The sequence below is a fragment of the Podarcis liolepis genome (assembly GCF_965112155.1).
Source record: "Podarcis liolepis genome assembly, chromosome: 5".
Lineage (NCBI taxonomy): Eukaryota > Metazoa > Chordata > Lepidosauria > Squamata > Lacertidae > Podarcis > Podarcis liolepis.
Genome location: NC_139556.1, coordinates 94,182,524 through 94,204,289, shown reverse-complemented (window position 1 = coordinate 94,204,289; position 21,766 = coordinate 94,182,524). Strand labels below are relative to the sequence as shown.

The window sequence follows — 21,766 nt, the reverse complement described above, 5'->3', positions numbered from 1 at the left end:
ATGGCTATTGGGATATTTAATAATAATAAAAATAAAAAATTATTTATACCCTGCCCATCTGGCTGGGTTTCCCCAGCCACTCTGGGCGGCTTGAATATTAAAATGATTCATCCAGTATTAAAAGCTCCCCTAAACAGGGCTGCCTTCAGATGTTTCCCACAAACCACAGGATTGCAGGGTTAAACCACTGTTTTCCATTTCCCTTCTTATGCAGATTGAGTGCAGAAGCTCAAGAGACCCAGATGTACATTTGATTTTAAAACTGGCCCCTTTCTGTACTATATATTCACAACGGTCCCAATCCTGTTAAACGGTACTCATAGCATCATTGGTGAAAACAACAGCTGTGGGCTTGGCGCAGTCCGTTTACGGCCATTTCTTCATTGCTGCATCAGTTTCTTCTGTTCCATTATTTCTCTCTTGAAAGCATGTCCCGCAATTGTCTCGTGAGTTTGCTGTTGGTGGTGTTTAGATGGTTCCTGTGTCCTTTGCTGCATGCCGGTGTAAGCTAGACCTCTTTTTCACCTCAACCTTCTTTCCTTTATTAAACGGCTCTAAAATGAGCATCACTCTGGTATCAATGGTACTCTGCATGCACCCTCCATCACGTAACATCGATGAATGGTCTCCTCGTATACTTGGCCTACCCCTTTTATGCCAGGGGAGGCAAAAGCAGTGGGCACCCTTCTTTCAGCGCATGCCATGTAGGTAATTAATCCAGACCTGAGATGAGGAATCTGGACTACCATTCCCATCAGCCCCAGGCCAGGAGTTGTAGTTAACCTCTGGAGGACCAAAGGTTCCATATCCCTATCCAGGTCAAACAGGGTTAAAGTTTTCTGTTCCCTTGGGAAAGAGGGGTGGGGTTCTCCCACTGCATTGGAGGCTCCCACTGTGATGTTTTAGGCAAATCTGGGGCACCCTATTTTCTTTCTGGATCATGCCCTCTGTTAGCATGGTGAGCTGGCCATGAAAGAAGGCCTAGTTACTTTGGGATTCCCAAAGTTGCAGAAATCCATCCGATTGCACCACCATAGGCAGATACTTAGGGCAAAGGCAGGCACATAATATTATGAATGGTGGAGGTAGCTTGTAAGTGCTGTTACTGCCATCTAAACCCAGGCATATTTGTTTCTGTCCTGTGGCAAGCTCTGAAGAGACCTGTCTGAACCAGGGAAAAGCTGGGTGTGGTGAGCTCTGACTGGTTAGCGCCAATGATACCATCAACACCCACTGCATCAGTCTTGCAAGCGATGTTTAAATGCTTGCAGTTTTGTTTTAATTAGGCAATGAATGAATGAATGTATCTATGAGCAGATACACATGCAAATTAAAAATGCAAATTAAAAGGTTTGCAGGCTTATCTGATGCACATCTGGTTCTCCTTGTCGTGATTTGCCAATCCGCTTTGTTGGTGAGGTATTCCTGCAGCACAAGTTGCAAAATCAGGTTCACACCGTAAGTAAAGAACCTGGTAGGAAGTTTCCTTACAGTGAGTCAGACCATTGGTTCACGTAGCTCAGTAATGTCTACACAGACTGGCAGTGGCTCTTCAAGTTTTCAGGCAGGGGTCTCTTTCTGAATTCTACCTGGAGATGCCAGGGACTGTCTGCCCCTCAGCTATGGCCCATCCTTGTGGTGCTCATCCTTCGAACGCTGCATCCGCCTTCATCCTCAGCAGCAAAATCCTGCGTATGTCTAGTCAGAGTAAATGTGTATGAGTGCAGGCCTTTATAGGAGAGCTGGTCCCAATTTCAGGTTAATCCAAAGGGACGATCTTGCGTACGTAGCGTCGATCGCATTACTAGCAAGGAAAACCTTCTGGGTGGGGTTGCATGTTCGACCTGACATTTTTGAGATCCCAGCTAGCACCCAAACAAACAAACACCCTACTTCCTGTCACAGATGCCTTTGAATGCAACCTCTTGGCTCAAGCTAAATGCAGCGCTGTTCGCTCTACGAAGCCAGTCCCTAGATCTGCTTCACAGACAGGTAAATAGGAATCAAAATGTGTTTTGAGATGCAAAGCCTGTGCTGCTCAGAGCATATCTGAAGACAAAGGGCGCTACTAGTATGCACTGTGGGTTTTTCCTGTGCACAGCTCTGCCGAAATGAATGGGAGCCTGTTGCTAAATGAATGGGAGCTTACACAGTCTAGCGTGATGCCCAAGCATTTCACTGAGGCTTCCTGATGTGTTGTGCCTGAAATGTTTTTTTTTTTAATTAAAAAAATACTTGCTTCCAGCTGAGTGTGGAATTCTTTGCTCCATCTCATTAGTTTTATTTTGCTTCTGCTTATCCTTTGTTCACCCTTGTACCTCCCTCTTTCTGCTCTCTTTCCCCCCTTGTTGTTGGCATCTGTTTGTCTTGAGAGAAAATGGGGGTGAAGTCTACACACATCTCAATGTAGGTTGTAAATCGCCTCACCCCCTCCATACCCAGCTGATCACTGCATCCCACAGGAGAGGGCACTCTGCGGGTACCATCCTATCATGAAGTGTGCTTATTACATTGTCAGAATTGAGCCATTAGTGTGGCTTCACCTACCCTGTGGAACTACCCACCACTGCATATCAGACAGGCACCTTATCTGATGTCTTCCTAGCACCTGCAGAAGATGCTCATCTTTCATCAAGCCTCATAAAATCTCTGCCTCATGTTTCTTTCTTGGATAGAGGTTGATTGTATGCATGCCCTGCTATCGTTAAACATTGTTTTTCTATATGCAGTTGTTTTAACTGTTTTTTAATATATGTAACTGTTTTATATACAGCAGGCCCAAAACTTGTACGCTGTTTACTTACATGATATCAGCCTTGTGCACTTCATAGAAAAATAAATAAACAGAAAGAGGCTGGGGAAAAACCCATCAGAGGGGTCTATGCCTGATAAGCGAGGTGGAGGATATTAAAACTTTCTGCAGCAGGAAAACCCAGTGCGGAAAGAGCTTTTTAAGCCCTCTGCCTTGCTTACTGGCGTTATTTGCCTTCGGACAGATAAGGATGGTTGCACAAATGTCTGAGTGATTGCAGGGGGTCTTCCTGACTTTGTGCAATTTTGCCTTTGTGAGTGGACCTCCAGAACATAACCCCTGGGTGAGTTTCAGGCCTACTGTATATTATTGCAAATTGCTTTCAGGTGCCTTATAGGAAGCAATTTATAAATGACGTTTAATGATGCTGATGCTGATGTCTTCTTCAGAGGAGGGAGCTATATAGTGAAGGCTGGTCCTCCTTCATTTTTACAACTAGTCCAGAGTGTGACCCTGGCTGTCAGTTTCATCCTCTGTAGCATCAGTGTTGCCAGGGGTGGACTTTGGTAATCTTTTGTTGCAATATGGCACCCTGTGCTAAGTCAAAATTTGGTGCCCCCAAATGGATCTTCTCCCACTATGGATCTTCTAAATTTTGCACCCCCTCAGCTTGGCACCTGCATCGCCCTAAATCTGATGCTGGTGTTGCTACTGCAGAACTCTGCAGGGAGGAGGGTAGAAGCAAAATTAGAACTACAAGGCTCTGCCTATCATGGACTCTGGCTCCACCTACTGGTGGGTTCCCTGCTTCCCACCCCATCAGCCACCATAGGTCACTTACGTTCCTCTGTAAGACAGTATGCTCCTCATGATGCTAGCTAAATTATCATGAAAATGAACTTTCATGATTTGCTCTGCTGGAAAAATGTAAATCCACAGGGCTGGGTCTTACCAAGCTTGGAAACCAGCATATAATTTGATCCTGAAACGTTGTGAGACAGATTTTAGAGATGTATGTTGAAATGCAGATTTTGAAGGCAAGTTCCCACTCGCTTTTTAGGTGGGGTGTTGTTGTTTTGAACTGAATTGTTTTAAGCATCTGCACCACTCCAATCAGTTCCACAACTCAGCTTTGCTTCTCTGAGGGCCAAATTTCACACGCTGCTCCTGTCAGGATGGGGAGCAGGGAGATAGAAATCCGATTCAGTGCTCATTTAAGGGTAAAATTACCTAAGTCATACAGTCCCCCCAAAATGCATGAACCAAAACTCAATACATGAGCCTCTGAATTCACATTTCTCCGAACTTCACAGCACAGTTCTTCAGCTAAATAAAGTATATATTAGGGTAAAATGTGTGTAAAATGCATATAATAATGAAAAGAACATACAAAAATCACCACGCTTCACTTCCAATAACCCTTTGCATCCACTTGGCCTCCCTTGCAGGTTAGTTTTGAAGCTGTGCTGATGCTCCAAGCAAGCTTCTTGGAGGAAGGGATGTGATGCAGAGGCAATAAATTAACCTCTTTGAGTGGGTCTCCTCCAGTAGAGAGCTGCTCATTTGTTTTTTAAAAGGCTGGATTTTCATGCTGTGCAGTGCCATCAATATTCTGTCTAAAGTATGCCAGCTGCTGATGCCAAACGCTCTCCTTCTTTGCAAAGGTTGGCCCAGCAGGCAGATGCCGTCGCTTGATACGTTTGAGGATTTTGAAGCCATCCCATCCAGCGCTGAGGAACTCTCCAACTCTTCGGATATGGAGGAAGAAAGCCAGCCTAACAACGTAGATAACACCTTTTTGTAATGCTGTAGGTTAAGCTTAGCTCAAGCTGGGCGCAAATGCGGCAGGAAATGCAGTTTTGCATTTCCCCAAACTATGAGAATGTTTCAGAACAAGAAAAGGGACAGTCTCCAAGTAGCCCTTTGTAAACATCCTATCAGTGCAAGGATTCCTGATTGCACAAGGAAACATTTACCCCCCTCTCCTCCCTTTGCGCCCCACTAAATCTGTTCTAGAGATTCCCCCAACCATCTAGATCAGGCATAGGCAACCCTGGCCCTCCAGATGTTTTGGGACTACAACTCCCATGATCCCAAACTAACAGGACCAGTGGTCAAGGATGATGGGAATTGTAGTCCCAAAACATCTGGAGGGCCAGGGTTGCCTATGCCTGATCTAGAGATTTGGGGAGGGTATGGGGCACATGAAGGGTGGGGGAATTCCTGTCCTGCAAACAGAAATCCTTATGCCAATGGGACATGTTAGTTGAATACCACCCATGGCATTGGGTTGGGTGGGTTCTTCGGGTACCACCAATATTTGGCTATCAACTTGTGCAGTTTTCTTAAATCCTCCCTATAGTTGTTGTTGTTATTTCTCAGGCTGGGCAATAGGTGAGGAGATAACGTGAGTTCTGTCTATCTAATTACTTTGATTTATAACTTGTTCCACATTGAGGGATCAGCGTGCAGACCAGCTTTGCATGTTCTGCAGCTGCACCACACAAGTGGAGAAATACTAAAGTTAGCATTCAGCACCCTCAGGTCCTCTGATTCTTGTTAGTTAAAAACCCACAATGTTTCTAATCTACAAGGCCTAGGTCATCTTTTTCTGACCTGATGCCCTCCAGATGTTTTAGACTACAATTCCTATCAGCCCCAGCCGGCATGGCCCAGTTCTTATACAGTGTCTGCCACCCAGCAACCTTTTTGCCTACCAAAGCACTGGCCACACTCTGTTGGACAAAGCTCCCTTGCTTTTGTTTGTGCCACTGTATCTGGTTTTAATCTAGTTTTGGAAAGAAAGAAAGAAAGAAAGAAAGAAAGAAAGAAAGAAAGAAAGATCATGATGGTTTGATATTTTGCTTTGAGCCCTTTGTGTTTCTGGGAAAGCAGTTCAGGATTTAAAAAAATAAATTGGTAAGATTTCAAAGATGAACTTTACAGGGCAGTCCTGTATTTAGAGGTAAACCCCACCCAATGCAGTGGGGCTTCTCTCCAGGCAATTATAATTGGGGTTGCATGTGAGCTTTTCATGTGAAAAAGACTATAGACGTGCTTTTTAAAAACAGTGAAAGCAAATGATTTTGCGTTGCCCAGTCCTTTGCATGATTACTTTTGCAGAGCTCTGCACACCCCGTACCTTTAAAGCACATTTAGAGCACACACATCCCCCCCCCACAAAGAACAAGAGGAAATGTAGTTTACCCCTCATGTAACTACAATTCACAGCACCCCCAACTGCAGTTCTCAGGAGTCTTCGGAGAGATGGGCTTTAAATGTATGGTGTGCGCACAGAACATTAGGAAAATTAGAGTGTTTGAAAACCACAGCAGGTGCTCCTTTTCTGGATACATTTGTCACTCTGAATGTCTGAAAGGCATCCCTTGGGCCTTGTAGTAGACTATATTCCTGTCTTATCCCTGCCCATAATCTTTCCTTCTGCAATAACATCACGTACCACCTTGTTTCATTTGTTTTAGGGATCCAACCTTTACCGGGTAGAAGGCAGTTTTGACACTTGTTTCCCAGATTCCCTCACTCTAGAGGATGGAGATTTAGTGCAGTTTATACAGGAAGGCGAGGATGGACAATGGTAAGTATAGCTGCCAGAGAGAAAGGCTACAGTGGTACCATTTTCCAGCTGTTAGTTGAGTATTGAAACAAACCTTGATAAACAACAGCCAGAAGAGAATAGGGTGTGTCAATTTTTATGCGAACTCCATTAGTACACTAGCTTTGCTTTTATTATTATTATTTGCTGCAGAGATAAATTTATGTTGGGGGAGTTCAGAAATATACCCATAAAGCTTAGGGGAAGACTCTCCTCCCTTCCTCCCAACATGTGTTGAAAGCAATCTTTCTCAGTCCAGCGTCCTCCAGCTGTTTTGGACCACAATTTCCATCAGTTGATAAATTTCCGTAAGGGCTTTTTTAAAAAAATAAAAAAGAATAAACTTCCACAAACTGAAACGGAAAGGTGGAGATCTGAACTTATGATGGGAAGAGCGAGAAACTGAGAGAAGTTGAAATGGACAGATTCATCCATTCCTAGTGCCTGCATAGAGTTCCCCAGGACACCCCTTGCCTCTGCTCTCAACAAGCAAATCAGTCAAAATGAAAGATCCTTCTCTTATGTGAAACAGCTTTTCCATGTGGGAAAAGCACAGGATTTGAATGAAAGAGATGGGAGCATTGTGGAAAAGGCTGCACAGTGGAACCTTGGTTCTCGAACAGCTTAGTTGATGAACAAATCGGCTCCTGAACGCTGAAAACCCGGAAGTAAGTGTTCCGGTTTTTGAATGTTTTTTGGAAGCATAATGTCCAATGTGGCTGTCAGCCATTGTTTCCAGGGTGCCTGCACCATACCTTGGTTTACAAACATTTCTGGAGTCGAACAAACTTCCGGAACAGATTAAGTTCAAGAACCAAGGTTCCCTTTTCCCCAGATGATGATGATGATGATGATAATTTGTTATTTCTACCTCGCCCATCTGGCTGGGTTTCCTCAGAGGACTCAAGATACACAAATTCCTCCAGAAACAAACTGGTGAAGGAAGAACAATTAGGAAAATGGGGATGGGGGAGACCTTCCTTTTATGTTCTTACCAGGTCTTTTAAAAAATATATATATGATGATTTAAAAATTTATTGTAAACCCTTTGGAGGTTTTACTACAATCAAGGGGTATATATATTTAGTTTAATACATGTCAAGGATAATTTCTTTCCTCCCCCAACCCCAAAAACTGGCATTGCACGCTTTTTGCAAAAGTAGACAGGTGGGTTTCACAATGCTGATTTGAAACCAAAGGCACGCCTCCAAGCAGTACAATGCAAAGCCTGGTCAGTGTTGTGAGGATAAACATGTACTGCGCTGCTATGCAACATCACCCTGTTGCCGTACACCTGTTTGTGTACATCGCCACGTCTCCTTCATAAGTCTATAAGACCCTACAGTGCTACACCTGCCCTAGAAGCAAGCAGCAATTTTCCATGGGTGTTCGGCCATCACATAGATTGCATCACCAGATAGCATCCAAGGGAAGAAAAACCGTTGAGTGTGCATGTGCTCCCAGTTGCAACCCATTTCCTGCCTTTGCCCAGGACAGATGCATTTGAGCTTAGCTCCCGGATAGCTTGTGTTTTGTGTCTGTGGCCCTTGGGTTTTCAACCTAGCGGGAGGAGAAATGGAAGCAGGAGGGCATTTCACACTTTTTAGTTTTAGGTGTACACAGGGCACACTTCTGAACGTTACGTGCGTGTATAATAAAAACCATGTAGAGACATGTAGCAGATTTGAGTTGACTAATAAATGTGTTAGCCTGTTGAAGTTTTAAACTATATGGATAGTGTTTTTGGAGATCTAGACAGGCTATAGTTCCATGCCGAATATATACCATCTCACACTTTTGCTGCCGCATTGTGTGTAAAGTGGGTCATGGACTTTTACGGTTCTTTTCAGCAACTGGTTTTACTGGCAGGACAGTTTTACTAGGGGGTGAGGGGTGCTGAGCCAATAAATCTTTGTTGACAAACTGACCACCGGGGACACGCGGTGGAATCTAACATAGTACTAAGTCTCTCATTCAGTCGTCGTAAATATATATCTCCTCGGTGCAAGATAACTTCCCCTCCGCCAGCACACCCTTTAAAACTGTTCTAGGGGTTTCCCCCTACCCTCTGCAGCAAGTTTGGTGAGGGCACGAGGTCCGCTTGGGGAAGAAAGGAAAATCCATTTGCAAAAATGGAAATCCTTACACTAATGAGATGTGGAGGTTGAATACCACCCACTGGGGAACAGGTAACATATCTCAGAGTGCTGGATATGGCAAAAGGGTGTCTAGAAGTTGATCCCCTACCCCTGGCGTCCTCAACATGGTACCTTCCTTTGTGCTTATCAAGCCTCACTGCCCTTTCCAATTTTATTTAGAATTGAGGGGTTTGGGCTTTTTCTTTCTGGTTGAGTGTGGAGTTGTGGCGAGTGTTGCTTGCTCCCCGCACCCCCAATAAATAAATAAAAATAGTATATGCACAAGCCCTCCAATTATTTTCACGGAGAATTCTTGATAGGGGGTTGTGAAACCAAACTTGCAAAATGTCACAATTGGGGGCATGTTTCCGAATGCATGAAAAACGACTGATCAGATTTGCCCTGTTTTTGTCCTCCAACGCCTCTCTGTAACAAGCTTCGTTGTCCAAATCCGGGGATATTGTAGGAATTTCCTTGGAGGCTACAGCAGTAGCGGCATTACTGAGGGGAAAAAGATGGTGATTCTATATATTTCCTTTGAACGTTCAGGTTAGTGAAGAAGTTGGTTTCTGAGAAAACAGACTGGGTCCCTTCCAGTCTGCTGCAGCCGGCAGATGGCGACACCAGCAACATCCGCAACATCAGCAACGCAGGTAACCAACCAACATTTCACAGTGTTTGGAAAGCTCTGTGCTGTTCCCTTTCTTAACAATCACTGCTTTTAACTCTGAAGATTATTGTGCAGCAGGAAATTGTAGACCTTTAAGAGCTCTGTTTCTCAGCTAGGAGAGAGATCTGTAGTCTTATGGTTTTGTTTGTTCAGGCATGGCCGAACTTGGCCCTCCAGCTGCTTTGGGACTACAATTCCCATCATCCCGGACCACTAGTCCTGTTAGCTAGGGATGATGGGAGTTGTAGTCCCAAAAACAGCTGGAGGGCCAAGTTTGGCCATGACTGTGTTTATTGGATTTCTTACCCACTCTTTACCATAAAGTCCAAAGATGGGTTGCAGCAATATAAAAGTAAATCAGCTAAATCAGAAAAATTGAGTGGATGCTAAAAATAAATCCCAGGTTGTTGTTTTATGCATAGAAAGCTAACTAAATAAATATTATAAAAGAAAAAAGCAACCAACCACAATAATCAGGTGTCAAAGGGCAGGATAAAAAACTGTGTCTTCAGCATATGCAGTGAAAGCGATGAAGATGCTAGACACACCTCTTTGGAGAGGAAATTCCACAGCTTAGAGCAGGCGTCAGCAAACTTTTAAAGCAGGGGGCCGGTCCACTGTCCCTCAGACCTTGTGGGGGGGCAGACTATATGGGAGGGAGGAATGAACGAATTCCTATGCCCCACAAATAACCCAGAGATGCATTTTAAATAAAAGCACACATTCTACTCATGTAAAAACATGTTGATTCCTGGACTGGGCCAAATTTAGAAGGCGATTGGGCCGGATCCGGCCCCTGGGCCTTAGTTTGCCTACCCATGGCTTAGATTTAGAGGCTGCCTCAAAGAATGCCTTTTCCCAAACCACCACCACCACTTGAACTTCTGAAGGCAGTGGCAATACCAAGAGATACCAAGAGGGAAATAGGTAAAGGGACCCCTGACCTTTAGGTCCAGTTGTGACCGACTCTGGGGTTGCGGTGCTCATCTCGCTTTATTGGCCGAGGGAGCCGGCGTACAGCTTCCGGGTCACATGGCCAGCATGACTAAGCCGCTTCTGGCGAACCAGAGCAGCGCACAGAAACGCCGTTTACCTTCCCGCCAGAGCGGTACCTATTTATCTACTTGCACTTTGACGTGCTTTCGAACTGCTAGGTGGACAGGAGCAGGGACCGAGCAACGGGAGCTCACCCCATCGCGGGGATTCAAACGGCCAACCTTCTGATTGGCAAGTCCTAGGCTCTGTGGTTTAACCCACAGCGCCACCCACATCCCAAGAGGGAAATAGAGAGATGTTAATCAGAAAATGCAGAATCTAGAACTTAAATTCAGCTGCAGATGAGGTCTGAGATGGTTGCAGTGGCCTTATCTTTCATGAAACTTGGGATCCATTTGGTGGGTGGAAAATTGTTATGCGAATATGCACACACCATACCCAGCATCTCTGCAAGAGAGTTCCTCATTACCAATAGAGATGTGTTCCTCTTTCAGATGTCTACGGTGGTACCTGCAGCACAGCACCCACAAATTCAGAAATGAAGGAGAGCGAGCTGACAAGAAGCTTAACAGCTGAACAGAAGGCTGGGAGTTGAACACACCTTGACGCATTTCCTCAGGACTCCATCTTCTTCTCTACTTACTGGTGGACGCTGGACCAAATCGCCTTTCCCACAAGCTCTGAACTTAAGAATTCTGTGAAATTTCATCAGCATGGAACATATTTTTTAAAAATTAAAAAAAAAACTCAACAACTCGCTAATCTAGGAAATATGGAGGATAATGGAAACTTCAGAGGTATCTTAGAACTTGACAAATGAATCGACAGTATGCTTTTTTATACTGCATTTTTGGAACCATTGAAAAGGGTGTTGCCTAAATTAGGCTGACAGCATTGAAGGCCTTCCGCTTTGTGGCTATGTTGGTTAAATACTGAACTATTTAAAGAAAGGTCTGCAGATTCCACAGGAGATATTCTGTTGCAGAGGCCATCTCAAATTCCTCCATCCATTCAGATCAGCTGCTCAGCCTCTCCTCAACCGCAGGCTTGATTTCCTCAAGACAATCATGGTCGGCAAGAACAACGGAAATAGGTTGGGTGAAGAAAATACCGTTCCTGAACCTGAGCCAACTAGGACGCCTTTGCACAACAGCAAAGGATGCAACCTGCTTTGGGATATGATCTTCTGTCCACAGAATGCTTTGAGTGGGGGCTGGGAAAAGATGGGCATCTTGGGACGTGTTAGGCAAAAGCAAGGGACGGTGACTGTGAAGGCAGTTATGGGGTTTGTCTGTCGTTTCAAGAGGGTGCCTTTGTTTCCCCCAGTTTGTGATTGAGGGAACATATCCTCTGCATTTGGTGCTGACAATTCTGTCTGATGCTGCCGTTCAGGGCTCCACACTTCATTTTGGAACATTGTCATATGCTGGGCTCTTGAACAGGATACATTCACCTCCCCCCCCCAAAAAAAATGCTTCCCCCATGTGATGTCCTCTACTTGTTTAGGTGCTTGCAAATGGACCTACGGCTGACGAGAACGTGTGGTCATCTTAAAGGTCTGTTGCCATGCCATCTTATTTCGAGGAAGACTGTGCCACCCCTCTGCTGCAATGGACAATGTCACAATTTTCCCCTTCCCTCCGCTTTCAAATCCCTGAAACAGAAGGCACTTCCAGAAATATATAAAGGTGTTTTTGCATGAAGGCATATTGATGGTGATTGGGAAGCGTAGGTCCCACAAAGCTGCTATAGTAGTGTGATGTTTGAAATGAATTTTGGTCTAGGAATAGGGCTACTTGATGGATGCTGTATGTAAGGCTGGTAAACAGAGAAAAATCCCTATAAAGTCACCTCCACTTGGCATCTGGTCAGTCCCCCTTGTGGCTGCTTGTGCAGTTGGGCTGACTCTGGTTGTGCTGTGGGGGAGCAGCCCAGAATTTATGTGAGCGTTAAACCGGCAGGAGGGCTTTGCAGAAAGGCTTCTTTCCGTTGCAGTACTGTGACTGAAATTTTAGGCCATTTCCACAGAAAATTCCTCAGCAACATAATTCCAATTTAAAGTGTCTCTTCTGCTCCCACTTCTGAGCAATTTTCAGTATGCAGATTGAATATCTGATATGCAGCCCTCAACCAGTGGAAGTGGTACATTCCAGCACACATTTTTTTAAAAATCAGAAACAAAGATGGAGGAGCAAATTAGCCTCCTGCTGGTGAGAGCTGGCATGGCTTTGGATAATGCAATTCGGCCACCTTTGGATTTCCTTGCACGTAAACACAAGCATGTAAACACAACAGGGGACACAGGGGGCGCTGTGGGTTAAACCACAGAGCCTAGGACTTGCCAATCAGAAGGTCGGCAGTTCGAATCCCTGTGACAGGAGTGCAAGTAGATAAATAGGTACCACTCCGGCGGGAAGATAAACAGCGTTTCTGTGCACTGCTCTGGTTCACCAGAAGCGGCTTAGTCATGCTGGCCACATGACCCGGAAGCTGTACGCCGGCTCCCTCGGCCAATAAAGCGAGATGAGCACCGCAACCCCAGAGTCGGTCATGACTGGACCTAATGGTCAGGGGTCCCTTTACCTTTTAAACACAAGCCTAAAGATGACACAGTTAAGAGCTGGTTTTCACATGTTGCAGCAGCAGCAGCAGCGAATGCCCTAAAAACTTGCCCATGATGCCCACATTCTCATGGTGAGAGCAGCCTGCAAACAACTGGAGTTACACAGATATCCAGCTGCGTGCCATTGCTGCGATTGCAATAGCCTGTTTTTCGGAGGCTGCAACAGCAGGACTTGCATGCAAACAGGTATATGTGTTGCTTCCAGTTCACACAGCACTTCACCCATGCAGATGTGAGCCCACAAATTATTTGTGCAGCAAAGTCAATCAGATGGCCATATTTAATAAAGTAGTGCTCCTGCAAAATTGCAGTCGCTGATTGGGAGAAGTTTATGATCATCAACATACCGCAGCCCCAGACTTCTAGAAATTCCATTGAGGTGTCTTCTGATTTCTGACCCTTTAGTTGAAAACATTATTGGCCCCCACCATGTTTTCCCTCTCAGCTGAAGGAGTCTCAAAATATGAAGCTTGATTGTTGAAGTGGAGACAGGTTTTCAAAAATGCAAGAAAGCTACCAACTTCTGCGTATTTTCTACAACGCTCCATAAAGCCATATTACATGATTAATTGCACATCATAGCAGCGGTTCATACTCCTGATCCCCCCTGCTGTCAGGGGACATATGCATACAAATTTGGTGCCCCAATTGCTTTAAAAAGAAACTTCCCATAAATTGCTCCCTCTTCCCTACATAAAGGAAAGTGTGTGTGTTTGTACTGGGGGCGATATGGAGACATCTGGTGTCCAGATCTGATGTTAAGGATGGGTTTAGACTAAATCAGAGTTGCGTTTCATTGGGATTCTAATACATGCATACAGACACAGGTGCCAATAGAATTTCAACAGGGTCTTCAAACAGTTCTATGCTGTTGCTTCTTATCCCTGCCCCTCCTCTATGAAGTGCAGCCATTTCATTTGCAGCTGGGATTCTCCATGCACAGCCAAACGAACTATAGACAATCTTTCTTTCTGAACACCGTAAGCCACTATATATTATGCCAATTGTGTGTGTGAGAGTACTTTATTTTGCAAATTAATTATACGTCCTTTTCTGTTTTTATAATGTACGAGAATAATACTGGGATGTATTGAAAAGGGGGAAATAGCTACCCACAGAGAGAGATCTGTGTGCAAGAGCAGGCTTTTGTACACACAGCCAATGCCACCCACATCATTCTCATTATCTGAGTCTCAGTGAATGGGTTAGGTAGAACTTTTCGTGTGTCCTTGTTGCACACAGCTAGTTGCACATGACTCGAGCTGGATTGCAACCTGGAACTTTATGGTTTGGGCTCATTATTATTATTTTTAAAAGAAAACGATCAGAATTTTTTTATATTAAAAAAATCATGTTCTAGATTTGCCATATGTGCTGCTGATAAATGCTTGGGGAGGGACATAAGCAGCCCACAGTTCCTATACCACTTGCAACATCAACCTTGGTGGTTTGCCAGCAATATAAGGAATTTGTTCCACTACAAATGCTAAATGTCAGGTTAACATAATCAAAACACTTAATTAACACTTAGCACAAGATACCTTTTCCAGTTTTATTGAGGGTGTGTATGGAATAGGCACAGAAGCCTTTTCCAAAGCAAGAAAAATATGTGACATCACTCTTGCTAGGGCACTTCCAGTCTAAAGATATTATGTGCATTACCCCAGGGAGTCTACGTAAAAATGAAAAATAATATTAAATACGGTTGGGAGGAAATATGCACGTTTGATTTTTACTTTTGAAATAGCATGGAGAAAATGATGTAATATGTAGATTGATTAAAACCAGCATACTTACATGCATTGGTTTTAATGAGTCTACTCTAAGTATGATTTAGTTGGATATTGCCTAATCTACTTGCCCTCTTTTGGAAAAGACAGGTTTGTAGAATGTGGTTTAACAGACTCCTAAAGCAGAGGTTCTTGGACTTTCTAGTAGCTTCAGGAAGCCTTTAATTTACCAGCTAGAATGCCATGGGGAGGCATATTTGAAAGCAGGGGTAGAGGACATGTGGCCCTCTGAATGTTGCTAGACTACAACTCCCATCATTCCCTGACCATTTCTGCCGGGGCGGATGGGAATTAGAGTTCAACATCGACTGGACGGCCACAGGTTTCCCACCTTTATTATAAAAGATTCTCCTGGGAGATGCTCTAGGCCACACACTCATGGAATCATAGAATTGTAGAGTTGGAAGGGACCACAAGAGTCATGTAATCCAATCCCCACCAATGCAGGAATCCTTTGCCCACTGTGGGGCTCGAACCCGTGAACCTGAGATTAGGAGTCTCATGCTCTACCAAGTGAGCTATCCTGTTGCGTCTCACCATCATCCTGCACAAACTGGGACTGGAGCCTTGACCACACCACTTTCCAGTAAATGCACATTGCTCTGAACAGGGTCTGCTGGCAAACATTTGCCATAATTGATGTTCTGACCAAGAAAGAAGAACCCCACAGTTCCTCGGAACACAATCCGATAACCACTGCTCCAAGGCATGACACCATGTTATGGATCCTCAGAAACGGCATTCCCGTGTGTTTCTCTAGGAAAGGCAAGCAGAAGTAGGAAGGAATGTCTCTACTGGGTTTCGCAAGAGTCCAAAAAACAACGAGACCCCAAATCTCTTAATCTCTTTACACCAGTTGTATGGTGCAGAACCACTCAACAAGAGGGTCAAAAACACTGGGAGATGTGGGGTTGAGGTGGCTGCCCCCATCATCACACCTCTCACTAAGCATAAGATTTGTGTGTTTCATTTCGAACTGATTCAGGGCATTAAACACACACACACACACACACACACACACACACACACACACAGCATTTCCTTAGGTATACCTAAGAACTGTGAAAGACATCTGGAGGCTTGAACAATCTCATGAGTTGGTTTAAGATTGTGGTGTTTCAAATAATCCTGTGCTGTATTTCGTACAGCAGAAAGATATTGTACTGGAACCGCTGCTAAAAAAAACAAAAAACTTTCTTTTGCAACTGCTACTTGGTCTGAGACGTGTAAGTTACCCCTTTTCCACATTGAGGGTAATGATGTTATTTGTAGTTTGTGGTTGCTGGAAGAGAGGCCGGTGGCGAATCACAGAAACTGCTCTTCTCTCTTTCCTACTTTCTTGTATCAGGACCGAATGTATGAATGTACTACAGAATATGTATGTTTGTGTGTGAAGCTGGACTTTCTGTAAATAGACCATTACGAACTGTGTAAAACCAACCCTTTGTTTGAACTTTATAAGAATTATAAATACTGTATTACAAAATTGCCTGCAAAACGGGTTTTTCAGCCTTATTCTGATTACTTGTTTTTAAATGCGTAACAATAAGGAGTGCAAGTTTGCACATGAGACTAGACGGGATATTAACAGTGTAGATGCAATTCTTGGTTAATTAAATTGCAGGTGGGAAGCCTTAGCAACCTTTGGAGTATGGGAGTCAGATGGGGACGGGAAGTTTAACACTTTCATGGTCATGATTCTGACAAAATCTCCTCTCTAGTTGCTTTTTAATGGAAGCCCTCAATGCATGTGCAGAAGCGGCCGAATCACAACCCGCACGTGCGCAGACGCGGCGCTGCGGGTTGCGAACGTGCCTCCCGCACGGATCACGTTCGCAACCTGAGGTTCCACTGTATTAAAATCGCCAGGACACTAGAAGATCGCAGAGCAACATGGATATCTTAGGAACTGGGATAACAGAGAGATGGTGCAAATATAAAGCACCCATACAATAAAAATGAAATGCCAGCACAGAACTTGATAATATGGAGACAACTTACAAGTTCAGGTCAGCTCATCTTGAAAAGGGATATTGGAGAGCTGCAAAAGGTTTAGAAAGGGGGATCCAAAATGGCCAAAAGTAGCAACTCCCATGCAATAAAAGGACATTTGTGTCTTTTTAGTTTCAGGCTGGGGGGAAGGCAAGTAAGAGGGAACATGACAGAGGTATAAAATTATGCTTTGTGTCGAGAAAAGGGACAGGGAGAGATCCCACCTTGCCAAAAATACTAGAAACCTGGGCCATCTGTAGAAGCTGAAAGTTGGAAGATTCAGGACAGACAAAATTAATAAATAACTATTTGCATGCATTCATTTACATATGCAAAAGGTTATTTATTGTTGTTGATGATGATTTATTAAATTTGTATACCGCCGCTCATCCATACATCTCAGGGCATTTCACAACATAAAATACAAAATAAAAACACAAAATACATGATAAAAACAAGAACAAAAAACACAAACCAATAAACCTCTCTCCTCCCCACCCCTGAACCCATTTAAAAGTGGTCTGTGAGGTTAATCAGCCAACGCCTAGTTGAAGAGGAATGTTTTCCCCTGGTGCCTAAAGGTGTCTAATGAATGTGCTAGCCCAGGGGTCTGCAACCCGCGGCTCCAGAGCCGCATGTGGCTCTTTTACACCTTTGCCGCGGCTCCGGGGCGGATACTAGCGAGGGGAGGAGGCGCATTGTGCGCCCCGACACTCCCCACTGTGGCGGGTGCTGTACTGGCTCTGACGTCGCATGGGGGCGGTGCATGCGTTAGTCACGCACCGTCCCGACGTCAGCTTCTCGCCCGCCCGCCCGCTACATTGTAAGGGGCATGTACGCTGGTCACTGCATTGAAAGGGGGCATGTACGCTGGTCACTGTTTTGAAGGGGAGTGAAGAACACACACACAAAAAAGGTAACTTGTTAATTTAACGTTTATTTCTATTAGGAGGACTAATTCTGAGGGGTCAAACAAAGAAATAATAAAAAAGTGACCTAAAAGTTATTTTTATAATGACGAGTTTTGCGGCTCCCAGTTTGTTTTTTCTTCGGAAACGGGTCTAAGTGGCTCTTTTTGTCTTAAAGGTTGCAGACCCCTTGGGAGAGCATTCCACAAACGGGGAGCCAATGCAGAAAATAGTTAAAACTATGGCATTTGCTTCCGCAAGGTGTAGTGATGGCTGCTAACTTGGATGGCTTTAACAGAGGATTAGACAAATTCATGGGGAATAATATCTGCAATCCACTCTGGCTATGCTCTGCCTCTACAGTTAGAGGCAATGGGTTACTGGAAATCACAGACAGTAAGAGCTGTTGTTGCACCCAGACATGGGCATAGCCAGGATTTTTGTTAGGGAGGGGAGCCCTTTTGCGGGGTGTGTGTGTGTGTGTGCAGAACCTCAGTTAGCTATGTATTTTTATTGATTTTTATTGTATTTTTTTATTGATTTGGGAGAGGGCAGCTGCCTCTCTCTGCCCTGCCCCCTTGATGTTGCTGCTTACTATATGTGCCAGATTTACTGTAAGGAACAGGCTACAAAGGCAGGAGAATTAAGGTTGCTTCCAGATGACCAGTGTGTTGAGCATTTATCCCTTTTTGTCTGCACAAAATTTGCAGGGAGGTTATACAAAACCTGCTGTTTATTGAGCACATATTCCGATTTGTTGGGGGGCAGGGAGTATTAAAGGAAGTTGTGTTAAGTACCATATTTTTCGCCCCATAGGGCGCACCGGCCCATTGGGCGCACCTAGTTTTTTTTTGGGGGGGGGGAATAAAGAAAAAAAATTATTTCCCCCCCAGGTGCGGGGCTGGGGCGGGGGAAGCCCGAGCTTCCCCCGACCCCAGCCCCCAGAACAGGCTGCTATCCACAAGCCTAGGGAGCCCGGCGGGAAGTCGTCCCGGTCTCACCAGGCTTGCAGATATCTGCCCGTGCTGAGCATGCCCCAGGCTTCGGGATGCAGGCAGCTCTCCGCAAGCCGTGGGAGAGCTGCGCAACTTCGCGCCGGGCTCCCACGGCTTGCGGGGAGCTTACTGAAGCCTGCATTCGCCCCATAGGACGCACACACATTTCCCCTTCATTTTTGGAGGGGGAAAAGTGCGTCCTATAGGGCGGAAAATACGGTAGTTGTCATCGCATATTTTAAAATGCATTGTCCCATCACTTTCCTTTCTGTCATGTTTGGGGTACAAGCAGGTTTGTTGTGCAAGAGCGCCAAATCCAGTATGGTGAACCCCATCTGCAAAATAGCGACAGCCTGGAAGTGTGGATTTCTATGACAGTCAGTGATACAAAACATTGTCCACTAGGGGGCTACAGAGTTCTTAGGAAATATCTTGTCTTTATCAACAGGAGGGCTTAAATAAGAAATCTGTTTCTACCTCTCAAAATGCCCTTTGCCTCCTGTGCTAAATTCCGGCAAAAAGAGATTTCCAGACCACAAGCAAGCTAGCTGGTTGTGGCAGTTCTACTGCAACTTGTCTCTCTTTTTTAAACAACAACAACAACAATGATATTTCATTTCTTTTCCAATTTCTGAAAATCCCTGCCTTCCAGGACCTCTGGGTATAGAAGAATAACAGGTCAGTATGATTCCAGTCTGAAAACTCATAAAATCCTTAAAGGGGCATTGAAATGGAGAAAGAGACTGATAATAACTTGAAGCGAGATACTTATGAACTGCATCACATATTCTCCAATTGCCGCTATTTACCAGAGATAAGGGAAGGGGGAGAATTTTGATTCAATTTACATTCAAAGGTGAACTTATCAAATCCACATTTTCTGAAGCCATATGTCAGTCATCCTTCAAAATTTGCACTTTTTCTAATTTTGCGGTATAGTTCTTCAGCTAAGCAATGTTTCCGGAAATGTTTATCTGGGCAAAGTAAGCACATTAATGCATATATTGGTGAAAACATCATACAAAAATGCATTGTATTCGGGGAAATTGCTTACAAAAATGTGTACATTTGTCAAAACGGTCTTTTATTCAGAGGAATTCACACTAAAACATTGAAGAATTTTCCTCTGTTTTTTAAATTTTATTGCAGACTGCTGCAGAAGTGTAGAGAAGCGAATTTAAAACTGCAAAAATAAGAAACTAAGAGAACTTTAAATTGACACCGTTTGTCCCTATTTTTTCTTTTTGGGAGATCTTGCTAAAACTTGTCCTCACAAATGTGTGTACACCAGAGTTGTTCAGTTTTCAAGTCTCCTTCTTTGGGTCTCTAGAAATTACATCTCCAGGGAAGGGGAAGATGAGCTGTGGCACATGCATGGGAACCAGGGATTGGGATCCTCTGGCTCATGTGCCAGAAGTGGCCCATGAGGTTGAATCCTGACAAGACAGAAGTACTGTTTTGGGGGGACAGGAGGCGGACAGGTGTGGAGGATTCCCTGGTCCTGAATGGGGTAACTGTGCCCCTGAAGGACCAGGTGCGCAGCCTGGGAGTCATTTTGGACTCACAGCTGTCCATGGAGGCACAGGTCAAATCTGTGTCCAGGGCAGCTGTGTACCAGCTCCATCTGGTATGCAGGCTGAGACCCTATCTGCCTGCAGACTGTCTCGCCAGAGTGGTGCATGCTCTGGTTATCTCTTGCTTGGACTACTGCAATGCACTCTACGTGGGGCTACCTTTGAAGGTGACTCGGAAACTACAACTAATCCAGAATGCGGCAGCTAGACTGGTGACTGGGGGCGGCCGCCAAGACCATATAACACCGGTCTTGAAAGACCTACATTGGCTCCCAGTACGTTTCCGAGCACAATTCAAAGTGTTGGTGCTGACCTTTAAAGCCCTAAACGGCCTCGGTCCAGTATACCTGAAGGAGCGTCTCCACCCCCATCATTCTGCCCGGACGCTGAGGTCCAGCGCCGAGGACCTCATTGCGAGAAGCAAAGCTACAGGGAACCAGGCAGAGGGCCTTCTCAGTAGTGGCGCCCGCCCTGTGGAACGCCCTTCCAGCAGATGTCAAAGCAATAAACAACTACCTGACATTCAGAAGACATCTTAAGGCAGCCCTGTTCAGGGAAGTTTTTAACGTGTGATATTTTACTGTATTTTGGGGTTTTATGGAAGCCGCCCAGAGTGGCTGGGGAAACCCAGCCAGATGGGCGGGGTACAAATAATAAATTATTATTATTATATATGGATGTCCCTCCTCTGCATACCAGCCTGGCTTGGAAACAGCCTGCATTTTTATAGCAGAAGCACGCATATAAAGATGCCTGCATGATCAGGCCATAGATGCATTAACTCTCGCATTCAGTTCCCCTCATTTGCTAGCCAGATGCCTCCAGGGAGCTCAAAAACAGAGCAAGGTGGCAAAGTGTGTTGAGCATGCTGGCATTCAGTGGCATCCTCTGAACCTTGAGGTTGCTGTTGTTAGCATCTGTCTGTCTCAGGAGGCAATGGAGGAGTGTGCCTTCAGGGGCAAAGTGAAACTGCTGGAGAGTTACAGCGCCTGCTGTGGCTGTAGAGACCGATACAGGGGAGACATGTTTTGTTGCAGGTGGGGCAGATGAAGGTGTCCAGTTGTGCTGCTGCAGATGCACCATGGCATTTCTTCTCTCTGCACTCCTCCATCATTCCTCCTCTCGTCACTGCTAGGGGATGCATGACCTGTCTGTCTCCAGGCACTGCAGTCGTCTGCAGGGGATTCCCATGTAGTGGGATTAATGCTGCCCACCTTCATGTCACATTTGCAGGCATCTTTGTGTCGCAGAGTTTGTAACTTGGAGTGCCATGTAGTCATCATGACTTAGGGTGCTTCCAGATGACCTGTTTATTGAGAATTTTTCCTGCTTTGTTTAGTGGGAGATAAGGCAATATTGGCTATTTAATTAGCATTCATTCTCACTGTTTGCAAGGAGGTTAGATGATGTCACTTCAAAACAAGTGTTGCCCCCCATTTTCCCAGTGCATTTTCCCAACTCCTTATCACAAAAGGCCCAGTGTTTGGGGGGATGTTTGTTGTGCGAAACCTCCCAGTCAATTATCATTGCACAACCTGAATTTGCCAGTATGTGATCGAGTCCCGTCCGAAAATAGCTACAGGTCTGATGCTTCCCTTCTTCCACTCCATCCCTGATGACCTCCTCCAGATTGAAAAAGTTGCTGAATATAAAGTGTGCAATACCACTTTAAACAATCATGCTTTTCCCCAAAGAATTATGGGAGTTGTAGTTCC

General features: G+C 44.8%; 1 protein-coding gene across 10 annotated transcripts in view; it reads left to right on the top strand.

The window, feature by feature from the left end:
* Positions 1-13,850, top strand: part of MCF2L2 (MCF.2 cell line derived transforming sequence-like 2) — a 231,571-nt gene extending 217,721 nt beyond the window's left edge. For 8 of the 10 annotated variants that reach the window (XM_083503907.1, XM_083503914.1, XM_083503913.1 and 5 more), the window contains 5 exons: positions 1,906-1,992; positions 4,417-4,535; positions 6,235-6,347; positions 9,053-9,156; positions 10,664-13,850. In XM_083503907.1, the coding sequence (XP_083360033.1) occupies positions 1,906-1,992; positions 4,417-4,535; positions 6,235-6,347; positions 9,053-9,156; positions 10,664-10,764 (524 nt within the window). In that variant the 3' untranslated portion in view covers positions 10,765-13,850. The remainder of the gene's footprint in view (positions 1-1,905; positions 1,993-4,416; positions 4,536-6,234; positions 6,348-9,052; positions 9,157-10,663) is intronic. The other 2 variants (XM_083503906.1, XM_083503910.1) reach the window with 1 other exon arrangement.
* Positions 13,851-21,766: the final 7,916 nt, after the last annotated feature.